General features: G+C 44.5%; 1 protein-coding gene across 2 annotated transcripts; it reads right to left on the bottom strand.

The window, feature by feature from the left end:
- Positions 1 to 763: 763 nt before the first annotated feature.
- Oseg2 (intraflagellar transport protein Oseg2) lies at positions 764 to 20,756 on the bottom strand. 2 transcript variants are annotated; one of them, XM_028300119.1, is made up of 36 exons: positions 20,665 to 20,756; positions 20,395 to 20,566; positions 19,601 to 19,793; positions 17,561 to 17,747; positions 16,134 to 16,268; positions 15,305 to 15,492; positions 15,054 to 15,193; positions 14,905 to 14,981; positions 12,813 to 12,929; positions 12,144 to 12,267; positions 11,824 to 11,954; positions 11,628 to 11,716; positions 11,403 to 11,542; positions 11,190 to 11,317; positions 11,008 to 11,113; positions 10,472 to 10,693; positions 9,739 to 9,911; positions 9,310 to 9,426; positions 9,055 to 9,225; positions 8,882 to 8,950; positions 8,562 to 8,807; positions 8,306 to 8,447; positions 8,126 to 8,226; positions 7,923 to 8,029; positions 7,261 to 7,477; positions 6,869 to 6,992; positions 6,665 to 6,776; positions 6,036 to 6,203; positions 5,852 to 5,937; positions 5,483 to 5,676; positions 4,080 to 4,331; positions 3,628 to 3,724; positions 2,079 to 2,219; positions 1,865 to 1,983; positions 1,612 to 1,723; positions 764 to 961 (listed from the first exon to the last, which is right to left on the bottom strand). In XM_028300119.1, the coding sequence occupies exons 1-36, from the start codon at positions 20,701 to 20,703 to the stop codon at positions 837 to 839; spliced, it is 5,061 nt and encodes a 1,686-aa protein (XP_028155920.1). In that variant the 5' UTR covers positions 20,704 to 20,756; the 3' UTR covers positions 764 to 836. The 2 variants fall into 2 exon arrangements, with proteins under 2 accessions (XP_028155920.1, XP_028155914.1); XM_028300113.1 differs by lacking the exons at positions 16,134 to 16,268; positions 17,561 to 17,747; positions 19,601 to 19,793; positions 20,395 to 20,566; positions 20,665 to 20,756 and having other exon boundaries at positions 899 to 978; positions 15,305 to 15,474.
- Between the last annotated feature and the right edge of the window lie 9 nt (positions 20,757 to 20,765).

Raw genomic sequence — 20,765 nt, 5'->3', positions numbered from 1 at the left:
AATACAATCCCGTTACATATCCAAACAATTTAATCATTCAATCTTAACAATTCAAGTTAATCAAGTAAATATAATTAATCCGTAAACATTATTTTAACTCTAACATGAGATCTTTAACAATAGTACCTATACAACTCTTGCTACGACTACGCTACTATTTCTCGAAAGACGATTGTTAGTAACTCTGAATTAATTGCAATCAATTGAGTCCGCAATATGATTTCATGTTATACCCCACTACCACACAAAATCTATGGGAGAGTTGCATTTTGACAAGTAGCAAAAAGTACAGTCGCGGAATGAAAAGGTTCGTCACCTTAGTGTCGGTTTTCGCTTGCACTAGGTACTGTAAGAGTCAAACCTGCCAACATAACAGCGCAAGAAACAGTGCTGCTAACATTTAAATAAATATGACGTTTGCTAACGAATGAGGTTTTGCTTGTTTAATTTTCTATCCCATGCAATGTTACAAAATCTACTTTTTTTTATTTAATAGAACTAAATAATAATGGCAGGTTGAACCAACAAGAAGGTTTTATTTAGCAATCATAATAATCTTGACAAGATAAATCGTCAAACAACTTTGATCTGAATAATTTTGAACTTTACTGACGAACAGTTAAAGATTATTTTCTCTAACTCGAGATTATTCTGTAACATAGTTTCAAAAGGTAATATGTGCTCGCGATTCGTTGAAGGAATCAATTTGAAAACTGACGAACCTTTTCATTCCGTGACTGTACATCAGCGGGTGGAGATTTACATTTTGATAGCTTAGGTGTATAGCTACAAATGCTACAATGCACTCAATTGATTTTGTTAGCGTTCGATGTTGATTAGAGTTGCGCAAAGTCGGCGGGCCCGCACCAGTCGGTGATGTGCGAGACGAGCGCCTGCGCCGCGCCGCCGCCGCGTGCCGCCGCCGCGCAGCGCGACCACCACTCGCGGTTCGCGCAGCGACCTACCAAGAGCAGGCCACTTAAATAAATAAATAAATATCTTTGGACAATCTCACACAGCGCCATCTAGCCCCAAAGTAAGCAATTAATATGCTTGTGTTATGGGTGCTAGCTTAACTGATATATTTTTTTTAAATACATACATATTATACATAGTACCACCCAGACCCGTCACAGAAATTAAAATTCATCATTTCAATTTCTGTCCGGCCGGGAATCGAACCCGGGACCTCTCGGCATAGTAGTCCGTTCTGAACCACTACACCAAACGGCCGACAATACACGATAATTAACAAACAGAACCTGCCTAGTCTAAGTTGAAAAACGCGACGCCTCTAACCGTCAGAAATGGAAGCACATTCGTGTACCTCGTCAGCGCAACCACGACCCGAGTGAAGAGTGCCCGACTAAGAAGAAGAAGTTGAAAAACATTCCGCGAGAAATATTTAATGCGAAGCCCACCCTGATTCTTGTACGAATTTGCTGCTAAGCTCGTGGTTAACCATTTACCTACACGTCGTTAAACTTTACAGACCTAGATGACCAAACACATATTTTAACAAATTATCAACACTAAAAAAGTGCTTGTTTCCAAAATAAACAGTAACCACAACGTAAATATTTAAAAGTTAGAGTTCAACACGATGCTCACCGTTGGTAAATGTGACGAGGCGAGATCCCAATGGGTACCCGGTGAGAACGCAACACGCTTCGCCCGCGCCCAACGCCGCGCCGTACTGGCCGCGCGAATCCACCGGCAGCGTCTGGTATCAAACCATCACATGGTTATAAATACTACGTATCATGTAATCAGATGACATGCATGTTATTTATGTTCTCCTTTGTAATCCATAATAATACATAATGGGGGTATGTATAGACTAGATAAATTTATTTTCACCTACCTGTTCAACGGCTTGGTCCATAGAAACAGCAAGTACCCATTCGCGAATGTCGTCCAAAGGCGCGCCGCGCACACACGCGCTTTCCAACAGAAGAGGTGTACGGGACCAATCTGTGCACTCTATATCAAAACCATACAAGTTATTAAGTTATTTGAAAACAACCACAAGTATTGTCCATCAAATGTTATTAATTTGAATATAAAAATATCTATACCAAAGTCGGTGTAATCGAGCATATGAGCCGAATCTTCGTCTGCAGCTTCAGCCAGGTCGAGACAGCGGTTCAGAAGCACGAAAGCCTCTCGTGACCCACCGCTGCCTTCAGCGCGAATCGCCACTCCACTCGCATAATACGCTGTGTTATTTGGAATTAAGAGTAACATTTAAATTTTAAGTGATAACCTTAATACGTTTAAAGTGTCAGTGAAAATAACCTCAATAAATTTTAAGAGTAAGTGAAAAATAATAACATTGCAATTTACGCGGTAAAAGACATTTAGCTACAAATTGCTACGCCGTAGCGCAGCATAGTAATGGGTGCTACATTAGCTCGCCGTAGCAGCTGCTACGAAACGACGTAGCAGATTATGTTGACTACGTGCTACGGCTACGTTGACAGCGTGCATACTAAATTCTGCTCCTGAAAGAGCATTAGTTATACGGTTTTTACTTGCGGTAAGTAAAATACAGGAGCACTTACATTAATTAAGACACAAGTTTGTCTGTCTGGTACCTACAATATTAGAAATTTATTAACTTTTGGCTTATGAATTAATATTTATTCACGTGATTTTGTTTTAAAGTTTATTTTTCCTGTAATCTAATCTGACATTTACTGTCGACATCTATATATATAAAAGAAAGTCGTTTTAGTTACTCCACTTATAACTCAAGAACGGCTGAACCGATTTAGCTGAAAATTGTCAGGGAGGTAGTTTAGAGCCAGGAGAAGGACGGACGGAAGGACTTTTTATCCCGTTCGAAATTTAAAAAAACAAAGTTCGCCGGGTCAGCTAGTTTTAATTAAAACTTACTTTTTTCAAGTAGAAAATAACTAAATCGAGATTAACTCAAACAATCAGCCGCCTCCGCATTGAAGTTAAACTTTCATAAATGTCAATACCGGCTGTAAAGACTAGCTTTACTTACTTTATGTTCGAACTATTTGTTTTGCAGTGAAACTTCGTCAACTGCAAGATTTTCCATTGTTTTCTTTAGTGGAATTATAGTGAAATGTCATGTTATTTATGAATATAAACTTGTAAGCTTATACAACCTCACAAAAAGAGCTTCAATTGGGTCGGTATAACTACTGCATGTACAATACGCTTTGTATTTAGCTTTCTTAAAAAAAGTTACTAAGTACATTATTTGATTATACTACAGTACTACGAGAGTTATCGCATGCATTAAAAATCACATTTACACTTTATTACTTCGGCTTAAAATATCTATAATTAAACGTAAATCTACTTATTCCTATTTTGTATTGTGAAATGTGAAGTGCTCAATGAACGTCGCATTAAGTACTAGGGCACTTTAGAAAGGGACTTTAGTCGTCCGTTTTCAGGACCTCACATAGAAAATTGTATGATAATTGCGTTGGAATAAAATTGACAAGTACCAACAATAAGTTTGCGGACTTGCATACGCACGACAAAACGTATAATTTGAAGAGTTCTTATAATGAAGTGTGTCAGCGGCAGCGCAGCAGCAGCGTTATCTTACAATGAAGTGTGTCGGCGGCGTGTTTAGTTACTTACCGACGTCGGCGACGACGATGTCGGAGTAGCGCGGCAGCGCGCGCGCCGCCCGCCCCGCCACCTGCGCCACGTGCAGCGCCATCAGTAGCGTTATCGCCTGTGTAAGCGACAATAACATTACAAAAACTATAAGCAAACATTAAAGTACCTCAACGAGAAGAATTTTCAGTGTCGAGTGCTACCATTAGGTTTTATTTAAACCGAAAAACAATGTCAAGGTGAATGTCTCACCAAATAATGGAGCTAAATAAAGGTACGGAAAAGTGTTTGCCGGTGTACAGACTACGTATGCACATCAAGTGAACACTATAGTATGATAGTATCTTTTTACCCGAATGCACCAGAAAGAGGGTTATGTTTCTAGTTGTAATAGATGCCATTTTACATCAAAATGTATTGCCTAATACATCGTAATAATAAATACTATCAATAACTGTACAATGAGTCCCCACCTGCATCGCCCTATCGTCGGCGCCAGCAGCGCGTAACACATTGGCGGTGTCTTGCAGCGCCCGCAGCGCGCGGGGCGCACACGATGCGCGTGCTAACAGCTCGCCGCACACGCCGCGCGCCAGGGCCGTGTCCGCGCTCGATACCACTGTATCGGGGCCCGCGTCGCCTACGAGGTACTGGCGGAGCACCTCTAGCACTTGTGACAGCGCTTCGGGAACGTCTTCGCTTTCGATGTCGATGCCTTCCATACGCTGCGGAAAAGACCGATCAAATTTGATTTATTTTTTGAGAGGTATGGCTTTGCAAGGCGATCGACGCGCGCGCTATCAGCTCGCCGCCCACGCCGCGCGCCAGGGCCGTGTCCGCGCTCGATACCACTGTATCGGGGCCCGCGTCGCCTACGAGGTACTGACGGAGCACCTCTAGCACTTGTGAGAGCGCTTCGGGAACGTCTTCGCTTTCGATGTCGATGCCTTCCATCCGCTGCGGAAAAGACCGATCAAGTTTGATTTATTTTTTGAGAAGTATTTCTTTGCGAAGCGGTCGACGCGCGCGCTAGCAGCTCGCCGCACACGCCGCGCGCCAGGCCCGTGTCCGCGCTTGATACTACTGTATCGGGGCCCGCGTCGCCTACGAGGTACTGACGGAGCACCTCTAGCACTTGTGACAGCACTTCGGGAACGTCTTCGCTTTCGATGTCGATGCCTTCCATCCGCTAAAGAAAAAACCGATAAATTTTGATTTATTTTGTGAGAGATTTGCCTTTGCGAGGCGGTCGACGCGCGCGCTATCAGCTCGTCGCACACGCCGCGCGCCAGGGCCGTGTCCGCGCTCGATACTACTGTATCGGGGCCCGCATCGCCTACGAGGTACTAGCGGAGCACCTCTAGCACTTGTGAGAGCGCTTCGGGAACGTCTTCGCTTTCGATGTCGATGCCTTCCATACGCTGCGGAAAAGACCGATCAATTTTGATTTATTTTTTGAGAAGTATTTCTTTGCGAAGCGGTCGACGCGCGCGACAGCAGCTCGCCGCACACGCCACGCGCCAGGGCCGTGTCTGCGCTTGATACCACTGTATCGGGGCCCGCGTCGCCTACGAGGTACTGACGGAGCACCTCTAGCACTTGTGAGAGCGCTTCGGGAACGTCTTCGCTTTCGATGTCGATGCCTTCCATCCGCTAAAGAAAAAACCGATAAATTTTGATTTATTTTGTGAGAAATTTGCCTCTGAAGGTGCCTGCATGGAAACAGTTGAACAGTTGTATACGTACACGCCGCGAGGCAGCTTAGGGCAGAATCTGCGCTACATAGACACCACTGAGTCACTACTCACCGCTCGCCTTGCCTATGAGGTCCTGACAGAATATTTATAAGACTTATGCAAGTTTTTCGGGTACTCACGGGGTGCGCCTTGAACAGATGCACGGCGTACCGCAGCGCGTAGTGCGGCGCGCGGGGCCCGGCGTGCGCCAGGCAGCGCTGCCAGTGCCCGGCGCGCGCTAGTCGCTCCAATGCGGCGCCCTCGGCGTCTTCGGAGGTCTCTCGCACTTGAGTCACGGTCACCTCTTCCTCCTCCTGGTACTCATTCGATGGACCTACATTGACAATATTGATTGACTATATTGTCGGCCTGGGTAGCTCAAACTTTCAACTCACCGATATTTTTTTTATTTTTTTTTTAATACAAAATGTATAATATAAGAAAAAATAATTAAATGTATCTGTTAATAAATACCATTTTACCTAATAATTTAAAAAGGTGAAGATTACCTGCTGCTTCTTCGTCCCCGCTGTAACCGTCCGTTAGTGCAGCCCTTAGCTGCTCTCCAATGTCACTTTGACCAATTGCAGCGAATCTAAAGACATGGGAAAAAAAATATGTTGCAATTTCTTCCAAACTATACGATCTCTCGAACTATTTCTGTCTTTAAATGTATCCCCCTAAGTGTCATACCTCTCATACAGCATCTCGGCCGCAGCCCGTCTCCTCTGATCGTGCAAGTGATCCCGTGCCAGACGCGCCGCGCGAAGGGCCGCTCGCTCCGCCAATCGAGCGGCCCCGCCGTTGGCGCCCGCTGCGCTCGCGCTGATTAACAGTTCCACTGCTTCCCACCATTCACCTCTGATGTTGAGAACAAGTATTTACAGCCTTATTATGCTCAAGATTGATTAAATTATAAGAATCAGAGTAGAGCATGCACAAACATATAAATTTATTTTATTTTTATTTTATTTTATTTTATTTTATTAGGGACAACAAACAATTGTACAAACGGTTTTACAAAAAGTCTTACAGATATATCTTAAATAAATGCACAACCAGCACCGTTATCCACGAAAATAACAAATAGAACGGCTACTAAGGTCGCACACGCTTGAAGAAATTATTTAACTAATTTTAAGTTTATGACAATAAATTCCACGCAAATTATAAGATTATAAATTGATTTAAATTACAACCAATGAAGCAACAAAATTATTCGAATGTGTAAATATCACTGGGAACTTATTGATAAAGATATACATCTACTTCGAGATTCCAAGGTTTCAAGCACAAACGAAATGTAAATAAAAAAGCCTAACCTGTCAGCATGATCAGCGGCCCGTTGCAACAACGGCGGCACTGAAGACGGCACTGGCTCTCCTCCGTCGGGAAGGTACTCACGAGACACTCGTGACGCCTCATCCCATAGTTCTGGACACCAAGATTATTTCAGTAGATTAATAGAAAGCCGTATGTGATAATCATAGACACTGTAATACCAATGTATCGTCAGAAATAGTTACCAAGATCCTTGTAGTGCTGGACGACCTCCCGCGGGCGGTTGGCGCGTATCATGAGCGTCTCGAACTGCGCCAGGTCGCCGCGCTCGGCGGCGGCGCGCGCTCCTTCAACCAACACTTCTTCCACCTATTTTGTTGAAATTATCTTTAAAGTAATCTTCAGAAAGAGTTTATTTTTTCTGAGAAAAGAAAGTATTACAATTGTACAACCACCTCGGATCGCACCTATGTATATGTATCTATAGGTACCCCGTTCGCAGAGAAACGTGCTGCTCAGCCAACACCAAAGCCAGCTGGTGCTGCCCTGGCTAGGAAAGCTACCACGGTCGCTTTGGGTCGCGCCATCTCACGCTTCTGCCATCACTCAGCTTGCAGAAGATTCAAAAGCATCTCACCATATGCGAGGCGTGCTGCTCAGCCAGCACCAAAGCCCGCTGGTGCTGTCCTCTCGCCAGCCACATGCGTACAGCGTCATCAGGCGCAGCGGCGCGCAGAAAGGCCGCCTCGGCCGCCTCCGGTTGTTCGTCTGCTAGTGCCGCTGCCTCATGCCGTGCCACCTCACGTTTGGTCACCCCGCCGCCCAACTCGCTCAGCTCCAGTGCGATGTCCCATCTGACACCAGCACAATCTTAGAGCCCAATGAGTACCAAGCTTGCTGACGCTGGTCATCCTGCTCACTCTGCTCTTGAGTGAGCAGAATGTTGAGTTTGCCCCGCGAGCCCATTCGCCCAGTCTGGATGCAACATTACGGCATTGGCAAACGCGTGATCACAAAACAACACGCATCGACGGCAAGCTTGGTACTCATTGGGCTTTAAGCAGTGTGGACGCATCATAACTACAACTAGGGCGGTGTCAATGCACAGAGCGCACATCGAGGAGGGAAAGTTAAAAAGACCCAACTGAAGACAAGAGCGCAACTGTAAAAGCTTACACTGGGCGTATAAAAAGCTAGTTACACTATGCTCCATCTAATAAAAACTGTATTAAACGCTTTTGTATTAATCTTTAATATCAAATTAGACAATAGGCCTAAAACTGGAAATGATGTACAGACCTTTGTGCCTGCAAAGCCCACCGCGCTCCCAAGGCAGCCAGCCCCCTGGCAGCTAACAGCCTCGCAGCAGGAGCGCCACCCAGTGCTCCGGCCCATTGCAATGCAACCTACAGTAAAAAAAAAATAGATACCAACAGTACGAGCATATGACGTAATCTATATGATAGCCAAGAGGATGGCTATAAGCTTCAGAATAAACATACTTGTTGTTGCACACTACTTGGGGCATGCGCTCGCGCCACTCTCTCCGCTCCTTCCCACTGTCCCGCTGAACGGTACATTTGAATTGCTGCCTTCCAATCGCCTGCAAAAGGGAATCTTCTTAGTCCTGAATTTTAGTTTTACGACCTCTAGCTTTAGAAGTCCATCTACACTAGTCTTACCAGCTTGTATGTAGTAGTTCTCAGCGGCCCTTAGGTCACCTGACGCATGCAACGCCTGCGCCACGTGTCTCCTCGTGGCCTCAAGCAAGGAACTGCGATGCGCCGCGACCAATCGCAACATGGCTTCGTATTGGGATGCTTCCTGGGTAATTAATTGCAGCCTTTAAATTCAAGTAACTAAGGTTGCAAATGGGTCTTCAGTACACATACATTTCCAAGTTAACTCTTCACGATACGCTCTTTTCTTCTTACATACCTTATACATAGAAATGGCCTCATCAGGCTCCCCAAGCCCGATGTATATCTGTTCCGCTTTCCGCAGTTGGCCATCCTCTCTCATTTGCTGGGCTAGTGGCAAATAAATATCCCTGGTTTCTTCTTCCGTTAGATGTTGAGCCGCGAGCCGTAACCCGTCGGCCACACGACCTGCAGTGTTGTATGCGCGTACGCAGCGCTCTGCCATCCCACATGAACTTAATATTCGTTCTGCGGTCTCCCATTCCTTAATGAAAATTGACTTATAAGAATCTGGTTATGCGAAAGAGAACAATTTAGAAAAATAGAAAAATTGTTTACTTGTGTTGATATGAAATGATCGCCCAGTTGTTCACATTGCTCACGAATGGATTCCTTGTCTTCGATAACCTGAAAAAATGCAATAATAGAAACTCTTTGACTATCTACAAAAGTTTTAGGATAAATGTGCATTATCATTTGTCAAGAGTACCAAAAAGGTGATTAAACATTACCTGAACAATCTGTAAAGCCTTCCTATAGTGATGTGCTTTCAGCGCCGCAGCTAAAGCACCTCTTGTGTCTCCAGCTTCGATCAGATGCGGGACCGCAGCGCCCGCCTGGCGGGAACTCACCAACCAGGAGCCCCACATACCTTCCAAGCTAGTCACCTCAGCTGGACAAGCCTTTACAAACAAGTAAGAGAAATCTAGTAAGTCAGTATACTATCGAGATCTTTAAATAGCACTTCAGTAAGTAGGTACAGTTACCTCTCTAGCAAGTTGAACAGCTCTGGCGAAGTTGTTCCCTTTGGCGTAATATTCAACAGCAGTTCGGCTGTCTCCTCTTCTCTCTGATATTTCTCCGGCCATCTCCCACCATTCTTCCTATAAAATATTATTGAATACCTATAATGTCACGCATAATTTTTTGCATTTGAATTATGAATATAGCAAAAGCAAAGAAGACTAACAAGAAAATCTTCTAGTTTTGGAAAGTCGAGTCTATCAAAATCCAGTAGGTACGTGCGCCAGCCTAAGTGTCACACACATATTATTATGCGTCATAGTATCGTCAACACGCATAAAGTGAGTCGTCAGCAGCGTCAATGTCACGCAGCAGCGAGGCAACGAGGCTTTTCACAAAATTGTACCTTCACATTAAAGTTCAAAATCCGATAGCCACCCTTCTCTACCTACCTGTACAAGCTGCGTATGCACAGCGTCCACCAGTTCCGTATCCCGCAGCAGCGAAGCATGTTGCAGCAACAGCGCAGCGGCTCTTCGCGCGCGCCCGCCGCGCAGCCATAGCCGTACCGCGCCTTGCACGTCTCCTGATGAGGCTAGTGCTGCCCCAGCTTCGCCTAGACGACCTTTAGAAAACGTAATTTTTTTGTGGGCTCACGATTCATCATCATCATCATCATTTCAGCCAAAGGGGTTTACGATGGGTTCACGATTATACATATAAAATGTCACTCTGATGACTCTGAATTTCTTTTTAATGCTACATCCAGTAGTTCTTTCAACCCGCTGCCGCGCCGACAAGCGTAGCGCTAGAGTAAATTCGTGCCGACGATAGAGTTTTTAGAATGCTAATCTAAAAACTCACCGCGGATTTAGTTGCGATGTCTAGGTGAAGGTTTTATAGAATCGCACTGCAGAGCTAAGACAACTGCTAAATAATGCTTCAAATTGACTGTTAATCCGTGAAAGGTGGAAACAGGTTTTCGGATGGAAACTGAGGGAAACCATATGTCTCTGCAAACGTAGTATAGGACCTATTCTATGGACCGACGACCTCCAGAAGATGGCTAATGAAAAAATGGGAGAAACCTTATGTTACGCATTCTCTTACATTCAATACTGGATGGTCAAAGGCCGTTATGCTGCTAATGCAATAATGATCGAAGATACTCTTGAAAAAACTAACCAGTAGAAGTCAAGTAGTCCATATGCTGCTGTTTCAGCATCGCCACAGCAGCGCGATCAGTCTTCTCGGCCAGAGCCACGGCCTCGGCCCACCGGTTAAACTGCTTGTACATGTCGATAGCTAGCTCTGGCTTCCCGGCTTTCTTCACGTACCACTCCTCCGCAGACGGTAGGTCTCCCGCGAATATGGAGAGGCGAGCGCGCACTGTGGCTACGTTTAATCCTACGGTACATGATTGAATAATATGTTAATAATTTACGAGATCCAAATACAAAATAGCAATCATGAGACCTAAAGGAATCAAGAGAAAGGCAAACAGGCTTAAGAAGAACAACAAAAAGATTTAGCAACGACACAAAACTCGGCCACACGAAAATCTATTGTATATGCCGGTGGTGGCGTTTTGTGGTTGTGCCCGGTGAACCGTGTGCGGTGACCTTACTCTTGGAAACTTACTCCAAGATACGAGCAACAAGACAAGGGTATACTCTACAATTAAACGTTATTTTAAGTTACTTGCGAAATATCTCTTTTACCTGCAGCCACATCACCATCGCCAACTGATGCGGCTAATTCTACAGTCTTGTCCAGATAGAACATTCGTGCTTCGTCGCCTACTTCTCGGTAACATTTTGCTGCTAGCTGCAATTAATTTTTATTCCAAATTAACGCTCTATTTGCCTTCTTAAAGATAATCTATTACGAAGTTCTTGTTTACTTGAATGTCATCAGTAGCCAGAGCCCGTTCAGCTAACTGCCTCCACAACGATGCCACGTCGGCATTGTTTCCAACACCGTCTAGATATTTTGCACACCCAGCCAGATCACCACTACGCAACGCGTTATCTGGAACAACAATGTAAATAAGCTCTATCTGAATCTCGTTCTTATCTAATCCTACTAATTTTAAGGCTAGTGATGAAGTACGTACTGAATGCTAGACGATGTTCATCCAATTGCAAGTACGGCACTTGTCCGCCCTCGAATAGTACGCGACGTGCATTAACTTCCACCGCTACGCCGCCGCTACATTCAGCCATCTCTGCGCTATCTGCTTCCCATACACTGTACCTGGTGAAAAATATCCTGTTATTGAACCATTTCTTTTATAACAGATATGAGTGTTGTGCAATTTAAAAAGTTGAGTCATTATTACCAAATCAGCAGATGTGTGGGAGTTTGCGCCACAACCGCGTCGCAGTTTTCTATCCACTGCACGAAACCCACCCCACTTGCTATAATTTCCTGTAAGCATCAATTTCACTTATTAATACAGCTATCAATTTTAAACAAGCGGTTTCAAGCATCAAAATCATTTACGAGAAATAGATCTGGTAAAATAATGATTATACCTTATCTCCAGTTTCAAGCCGCAACAGCGCAAGCCTTCTGCGCGTATCCCGCAATAACAGTAGCTGGCCGGTCTCGTTTAGCTCTAGCCAATCCACGCGCGCTTCGTGCCACCATTGACCCAGTTGGACACCTGTTTTAAAATGAAGTAGCCATCAACCAGGTCAACTGCTCCAAAAAATTTGAGAACATAATAAAACATTACAGAGTGAAGTGTGATCGCCTTCTAACCATTTTCACGATTATCTCAATAACTATCGCATGCCATATGATAAATAAACCGTACCACAATGTTTACGAAAACTGTTTCAAACCCACTCACCAGTAGTAAGGTCAACCACGGCGATGGTCTGGCGGTCCAGCAGGTAGGCAAGGTGCTTACGCGTGTCGCCGCCCTCGTTGATACGAACGCTTAGCACGTGCGGGTTCACGCGCTCTGTGCGCACCTAGCAATACAGATTTGGCAGATCAATTATGATCTCAAAATTTATGATTTATCACAAGCCACTTGATGCACTGGTATCAGAATTTATTCAGAACTTTCAAAAACAGCTCAAAGAATCTTCTGAAACATTAATCATATTATTTTCCGTGATGGGACATGGGAACAAAAAGAAACAATTTTCGATGGGTGCCTGGAATAAAGCCGCAATAGCCATAGCAGCAGTTTTCCGATTAAGTGATTTTAGTAAACTGCGGGTCCCTATACACCTTTTGAATGTTTTTCAGAATTTTATCTTTGAAACTGCCTGATTTACCAAAAGCACTATGGATATTGAATCGTTATTCCCCATGCATCATTTAAAATTTGTCCAGAAAAAATAATGCATCGTTTGATATACAAACCGTTTTGATACGCCTCGTAGTTTAGAATTGTTCAAAATTGACACTAAATCTCTTCTCCTGTAAAATTGTGTTTTGTCGATTGTGGCTTTATTCCCGGCACCCATCGAATTGTAGTCCTACTTAGTGGGATGTGAAAAAGACTAACCGTGTGCAGCACCCGATCCAGGCCGTACTCGACGACGCTGAGCTCGCCGGCGCGGTGCAGCAGGCACGCGCCGCCCACCGCTGCGTACACGCGCTCGCCGCCGCCCGCCCACGGGATCTGACCATTATTGTCAGTCAGTTTGAATCTAAATCTATCTATACTTAAAATAAATCTGTAGAGAGGTCAATTCTGTACATGAAATATATTTTCAAAATAACTATCAGGGGGTGATTAGTGATCGATACTGATGCCAAAAATGCAATCAGTAAAATTTTTGTCTGTCTGTCTGTCTGTCTGTCCGTATGTTCCTTATAGAAACAAAAACTACTCGACGGATTTTAACGAAAGTTGGTACAATTATTCTTCATACTCCTGGGCAGGTTATAGTATACTTAGGAATTCCCACGGGAATGGGAATTAGCGGGAAAATACTTTTGTATGAAAAATCTAAACCGCTTAAGTTAAGACGCTTGAAATTTGGCATGCAGGTACCTTAGTAAACTTAAAGCTTAGTTACAACAGGATATTGCAAAATTCCCACGGAAACGGGAGTTAGCGGGAAAAAACATTTGTATGAAAAAATCTAAACCGCGTAAGATAGATGAAGGGGGTAAATCGGGATCCACGCGTACGAAGTCGCGGGCGGCCGCTAGCCTAGTAGACTAAGTTTTCGCCATCAATCCCTAATTTTTAAGTGACCCCTTTGAAAACAAAATTCCTGTTACGTGGTACCATAGTCACTTAAAAATTAGGGATTGATGGCGAAAACGGACATAATAAACTGTGCTTACAAGTAAAATAAAAGAACAAGCTAAATATTACGTTTCCTAAGGGTTTTTATGAGAAGCCTTTAGATGTCTCACAATATTTTTTTCCTTATCACTACTAGTGCTGCAAGACCAAAAGTTAGCAAGTGCTGAAAAGGAGCGCAGCAATAAACTCATTTACCTCTGCGTGTCGGTAAAAAATAATCAAAGTAACATTAAGGCGATTAGAGTCCTCAATCCGCGCCAAATGGGCATTTTGTAAAGCCTACTCCTCTTTTACTGCTGGATAGAAATAGTTGAAAAAAATATATGTTATACAACAGTTCAAGGACTACATTTGTGACGTTTGAATTTTCGCTACGTCTCTTTGTTTTGGATTAAAAAAATAAATACGGGACATCGATTTTTTACTTAAATTCCCTACTCCTCCGAAACGGCTATGTTAATTTAAAAGATTTTTGCACGAATAGATTAGGAATTCTTTAATCTTTAAATGACACGTTGCGTTTTTCAATCGAACATTACTTTCATTCATAAATTTTACTTTTGATAAATTCCGAACGTTTTGCTGTTGAGGGGGCCTTCGCGGGGTGCGGGCGGCAGTCGGCCGCTGGCCTTCAGACGGGGAGGTTGTGTCACTCGCTGCAAACTGACATTAGCGATCAAAATGAATTTTTTCTTTGGCTGAGTTGCACCACCTGACGTGACCTAACTTTGACCGTAGCTTTGGCGATAACCGGTGTTTTTTGTATGGAGTTAGACAGACTTTTGACGCTTGTCAAAGTTGAAGTAAGATGGTGCAACCCAGCTTTTGTTCGACAATAGATTTTATGTCAGAATTGTTCATAGAGTACGTGCAGTCAGATGATACAATTGAATTATGACGCGCTCAGACGCTATTTTCTACCTGAATAGAATCTATTAGTGTAAAAAAACTATAATTGACTCCAAAACAACTGCACTAGATAAATACAAGTAGAAAAATTATTACGTTATTTATTTACTAGGCCTTTGCAATCAGTATAAAAATAAAATAAAATTTTATCCCGTACAAAATGTTCATGGATTTTGTTATTTTTATTAAATACCTTTACGCCTGAGTTAAATGACACCGACATCAAGGTTCATCAATTTAAGTTTAAAATAATAGGCAGTAATGTATGAAGAAAGAGCTTCTATTCTGTATCTACCTATGCCCGTGTATTTTTGATCGGTGTCAAATCGGAGTTTTTGGTGCGGGGTACGCGGGTGTTGCTCGCGGCGTGAAGGTCAAACGCCCAAGGTCATTGAGGACTCTAATCGCCTTAAATCACATAGAGACTTACCTCACTCGTCAAACCGTGAGCTATGTCACAAAGTATCAACGTGGAGGCTGTCCTGCACACTGCGTACCAGTCGTTACCTAAATACAAAACAAACACTTTGAGCTATTTGCAATTAAGATGATAAAAATTAAAGTCTGTTGACAACTTACCTATGAACCTAACGTTAAATATATCGGGGGCTTGCTTAGTGGTAACGGTGAGTGGAGGAGCATCGTTAGCCAGCCGAGTGAGAACTAGCTGCTTGGAGCTTACATGCTGCACTTCGACTGAATCTCGCCATACCCAACGTCTGAAATAAAATCAAAGTTCAATAAAATACTCTCCACAAACAGAAGGCACGTACGCTACGCCTCTGGTGGCAATACATTTGCCAGAGCTCTATGAAGGTTTTATGTCGTACCTTAGTACAGCTTCGAGCTGTATAACGGCGCCGGCCTGCGAGGCGAGCGCCAGCTTGGTGCCGTCTCCGCTCCAGGCCAGCGCGCGCGCCGCGTGCAAGTGCGGCATCTGCAGCGTCGCCAGCTCCAGCCCGCCCGACTCCTTCAGCTCGCCCACTAGGCAGCCGTCGAACACGCCGAATGCCACCGTCTATAATACACATTATAGTACAGCCTCGAGCTGTTAACGTCTCCAGCCTGCGAGGCGAGCGCCAGCTTGGTGCCGTCGCCGCTCCAGGCCAGCGCGCGCGCCGCGTGCAGGTGCGGCATCTGCAGCGTCGCCAGCTCCAGCCCGCCCGACTCCTTCAGCTCGCCCACTAGGCAGCCGTCGAACACGCCGAATGCCACCGTCTATAATACACATTTAGTACAGCCTCGAGCTGTATAACGGCGCAGACCATAATATCATGTCCTGTTGCACAAGGATCACGCGGAGAAAGCCTGTATTAAAATTAAAAACAATTGGTATAGTGGAATAGGGGGAGCCCTCGAAGCCGGAAAGACTCTATGGAAACTAGCGGCTAGCTAGCGCTCTCCGGTGAGCCTCTAGAGTCTAGCCTGAGACGAAGCTGCAGATAAGTTTCAAATTAGGACAATAGCTCGCGGATCCGTTTCATTAGATTCCGGTGGATACCGTCGGGTTTTAGAGGGTCTAGGCCCCGCCTTTAGTGAGCAGGCGGAGAGAGTTGCTTATAACTAACCCACTGGCCATGCCTGCAAACAAGGCCGACTGTTGTGAGCTGGCGACTGTTTAAATACATTTTTAATTACCCAGTTAATCCTATTACTTACCTGTCCGGAAGGGCTGGGCGCGGCGCAGACGAGGTCGCGCGCGTCGGGCGGCAGCGCCGGCTCCACGCTGCGCACGAGCGCGCCGCGCTGCGCCTCGTACACGCTCACGCGCCCGTCGCACGCTCCCACTATGAGCTGTGTGTGGTTGAAATCAATTATGTGTAAGGCCTCCCTACATAAGCGTCTTTCGAACATCGACGCTGCGCGGGCGCTGGCAAGGCGACGACGCTCGAAAGACGCGTGTGGGTATCCCCTTGTTGTATGAATGACTAATGCCCGTTTTCACCCCTACCTATGGTAACACATAGGGGAGAGTTCGGTATATTGTACCGCCGGGTAAATTGTACCACCCTCATATTTCGTAAAGTATTAATTGAATGTCTGTAATTGCAACACTCAGCGATACACAACTAAATTCAATTAATATCGGCCATGTGGTTTTTGCCGTGACAACGAACACGTGTGTTTTATTTTGAAAAGTATTTTTTCATTGTTTTCAAGTAACTTTTGACAATGCATGTTTAGTTTGTAATTTTGTTAAATTTAATCACAGTGTGTTTCTAATATTTATTTAGAAGCGTAAATTAGTGTGGATTACAATTTTTTGAAACAATTTTCGGTATTTATAAGCTATATTTTTTACCGATTTTTTAAAAGCACTATCACCTAGTCGGCTAAATTGTACCACATCAAGTTGTATGGAACTTTACCAAAGGATATTGAATTTTTTTTCAGTAAATCATATTTTGAAGTTATAATAGCGTAGTTATGTTTGACTAACAATAAATGAAAGCAAAAGACTGGCAAAGTAGATTAGGTACAAGTATGTGTTACGATAATTGGAATTACAAAACTTTTAGTCAAAATCGTGATAACGTGTAAAACAATATCGATTGTCTATGATATTAACTACTGTTCCTTTTCGTTACCTAATTTGTTAAGAATGTATCGTATAATATTTTGCCATAGTTTTTTTATAGGCTTGAAATTTATTGAAATCCAATTTAGTAACCCTGTGGTACAAATTATCGAACCGGTTGGCTAAATTGGACCGAAGCTCTGAACTCGTATTTTGTTGATTTGTGCTAAATATACAACAATTGTGTTGATTAATACCTATGAAATAGTAAGTTGAATAATTTCTCTTTCATTATATACCATGAACATTAGCAAAAACAAAAGAAAACTATGTGTAAAATGGGATTGAAAAAAACTGGTCCAAATTACCGGACTCTCCCTTAATAGGAATTTTCTTTTCATAGGGGTCATTAAAAATTTGGATAAATAAACATAAACCATCCATTCAACTGAAAAAAACCAGGAGTAAGTCAAAAAAGCTTTATGATTGAACAAAATCTTCATCTTAAATACATAAATGAGATCAATATCTTACAAGTTTATCCGTAAAAAAGAGACGTCCTACTCACATAAGGCGGTAGAAGCACAAGAGCTGTAGGCGGCAGCGCATACCGCAGCAGCAGCCGCCCGTTGAGATACAGCGTCCCGTCCACGTGTCCCGACACCAGCATGCCCTCGCCGCCGCGCGCCAGCGATACGCAGCACGACGCGGCCGTCCACAGGCTGGAGCTCTTGTTGCTCTTGCAGTCCAGGGACCTAGAGATCCAGGGTGGAGAAGAAGGTTGTGACAGAGTTATTAGATTCCCTAATTAGCTTTCATATAACGGAGCATATCTTAATTGCTGCTCCTCCCAAACTAGTCCTGTGAATAGGACGACACCTGCCAATCCTCACTTTCCCTGTAGTAATCCCTTGGGTTCGCTAAGTGTGCTACCACAATAGCATTGAAAAATCAATTGAGACAAAATATTAATCGAGCAGCAGCCGCCCATTGAGATAGAGTGTCCCGTCCACGTGTCCCGACACCAGCATGCCCTCGCCGCCGCGCGCCAGTGACACGCAGCACGGCGCCGCCGTCCACAGGCTCGAGCTCTTGTTGCTCTTGCAGTCTAGAGACCTAGGTGACCAGAATGATTGGTTGTGGTGTTACCCGTCATAATTAAGACTCTCATATTGGGGCAAGTCCTGCTTGCTACTCCTCTAAAATCAGTCCTGTAAATAGAACAGCTGCCAATCCTCACTTTCCCTGTGCCAATTTTCCCTGTGTGGGTTCGAAGTCATTATTGCAACAGACAAAATATTTAATCGAGCAGCAGCTGCCCATTGAGATACAGCGTCCCGTCGACGTGGACCGACACAGCATGCCCTCGCAGCCACGCGCCAGCGACACACAGTCACACAGCACGACGCCGCCGTCCACAGGCTGGAGATCTTGTTGCTCTTGCAGTCTAGAGACCTGCGGGTCCAGGGGGCTTGGTTTTGACAAAGAGATTTACCCAATATAACTACTAAGCTTTAAAACCAGTCCTGTAAATAGGTCGACGCCTGCCAATCATACACTTTCCCTGTGGTAAACACAGCCCTTAAGTTCGCTAATAGTGCTTCCACAAGCATTGAAAAGACCTGGAGCTCTTGTTGCTCTTGCAGTCCAGGAACCTGCGGGTCCAGGGGGCTTGGTTGTGTCTCATCGATATGAGAGAACACCATGCGTCTCCTCTAAAATCAGCCCCGTGAATAGATCAACACCTGCTGCTAATTCTCATTTTCCCTATGCCAAACAAAGCCCTTACTGCCCTTAGTTCGCTATGATGTGTCACAGAAAAATGTATTCCGTAAGAAATTATGGACGCAGTATGATTTGCGCGACATTTTTTGCGACACCTGCAAGAATCATTCCTACCTAATTTTCCCGTCAGCAGTGCCGGTAAAGAAGCCATTATCAGCCGGCAGCAGCTTCATGGGCGCGGCGGTGAGCGGGAACTTGTTGCAGATGACCTTCTTGCCGCTCCAGTCTGCGCCCACGCGGTACACGAACACCATGCGGTCGCTCTGCGCCACGCCCAGCAGCTCGGAATTGTCACTGAACGTTATCCCTTACAGGCAAACGTGGTATACGCATTGCCAGTATTACCACATAGCATAGTTCTAACCCATTAGGATGATGTGTCACAGAAAAATGTATTCTGTAAGAAATTATGGACGCTGTATGTTTTGCGCGACATCTTTTGCAACACCTGAAAGAATCCTTTTCATATACCTAATTTTCCCGTCAGCAGTGCCGGTAAAGAAGCCATTATCAGCCGGCAGCAGCTTCATGGGCGCGGCGGTGAGCGGGAACTTGTTGCAGATGACCTTCTTGCCGCTCCAGTCCGCGCCCACGCGCTACACGAACACCATGCTGTGTCTCTGCGCCACGCCGAGTAGCTCCGAAGTGTCGCTGAATGTTATCCCTTACAGGCAAACGTGGTATACGCATTGCCAGTATTGCCACATAGCATAGTTCTAACCCATTAGGATGATGTGTCACAAAAAATGTATTCTGTAGGAAATTATGGACGCAGTATGATTTGCGCGACATCTTTTGCAACACCTGCAAGAATCATTCCTACCTAATTTTCCCGTCAGCAGTGCCGGTAAAGAAGCCATTATCAGCCGGCAGCAGCTTCATGGGCGCGGCGGTGAGCGGGAACTTGTTGCAGATGACCTTCTTGCCGCTCCAGTCCGCGCCCACGCGGTACACGAACACCATGCTGTCGCTCTGCGCCACGCCCAGTAGCTCGGAGTTGTCACTGAACGTTATCCCTGTCATAAAAAAACATACACTCAAATGAGGGCTATCGTATTTATACTTAACAGTTGGCACCACTGACGATTGACAGGACCTTACTCTACAGTGGCGCCATCTTGATGAGTGCAAATGCGATAGTCCTCCTACCACTTTAGCGCTCACAAGTTGGTGCCACTGTCTTCGCCACTAGCAAGTGACAAGACCTTACTCAACATTGGCGCCAACTGGTGAGCGCAAAAACGATAGCCCTCATTGAGAACCTCCTCCTATTTTTGAAGTCGGTTAAAAATTAAACAGCACATCAGACCCACTAATATACTACTGAGGAAGTCATGGTGTTTAAAACCTTGCCGTAGTCTGTACCTACATAATACAGAATCAGAGAGTTCAGGTACAGTCGACAACACCTCAGATTTAACATTTTTGTCGCGAAGTAACACCTCTTTCATACTAAATAAAATGCTGTAGGTTTAGCTGGATGTACCGTCTTCCGTGCCGTAAATCTACAAAAGTTGTTCTTCGTTGTTATAGACCTATCTTCATCTACGCACTCATAAATAAGGGCATACATAACTGCATAGTAAATGCCCCATTTATTGCATTGTAACGTCTTACCAGTGATGACGTAGGACTTCTTCCCGGCCTGCGGGTCGGCGGGCTTCGTGCTGAATTTGTCGCGCCGCACGCCCTCGCGGTCAAACAGCAGTACGACCCGCTCACAGGTGGCAACAGCCAGCTTTACGTTATTTGGGGACCATGTTATATCCGCGATTGGACTCTCATTTTCCTGTAATTTGTTGTAAACATTATATTGCTATAATACTACAGTGACTAAACTTGGAACTGTAGCAGAAGGAATACATATTCAGTCTAATATTTATCTACCTGAGCTTCCAATAATGTTTTGGAATATTTAAGCCGCATTATTACTATACAAAAGCACAAAATATTCCTATTAAAAATACTAATCACGATGTTTGTTTTGA

Source organism: Ostrinia furnacalis, unplaced genomic scaffold (genome assembly GCF_004193835.3).
Source record: "Ostrinia furnacalis isolate ACB-3 unplaced genomic scaffold, ASM419383v2 OfSCF0069, whole genome shotgun sequence".
In the NCBI taxonomy this organism is placed as follows: Eukaryota; Metazoa; Arthropoda; class Insecta; order Lepidoptera; family Crambidae; genus Ostrinia; species Ostrinia furnacalis.
The sequence above is the reverse complement of the archived record's forward strand: the minus strand, read 5'-3'. Positions and strand labels throughout refer to the sequence as shown.

What these genes read in the sequence shown, in the direction of transcription:
- Oseg2 (XM_028300119.1), bottom strand. Translation starts at nt 20,703, where the DNA reads ATGCGGCTTAAATATTCCAAAACATTATTGGAAGCTCAG. An exon ending in ACTGCTGACGGGAAAATTAG is followed by an intron (nt 17,748 to 19,600) that starts GTAGGAATGATT and finishes CTGGATCTCTAG; the next exon opens with GTCCCTGGACTGCAAGAGCA. An exon ending in CTCACGGTTTGACGAGTGAG is followed by an intron (nt 12,930 to 14,904) that starts GTAAGTCTCTAT and finishes AATAATGGTCAG; the next exon opens with ATCCCGTGGGCGGGCGGCGG.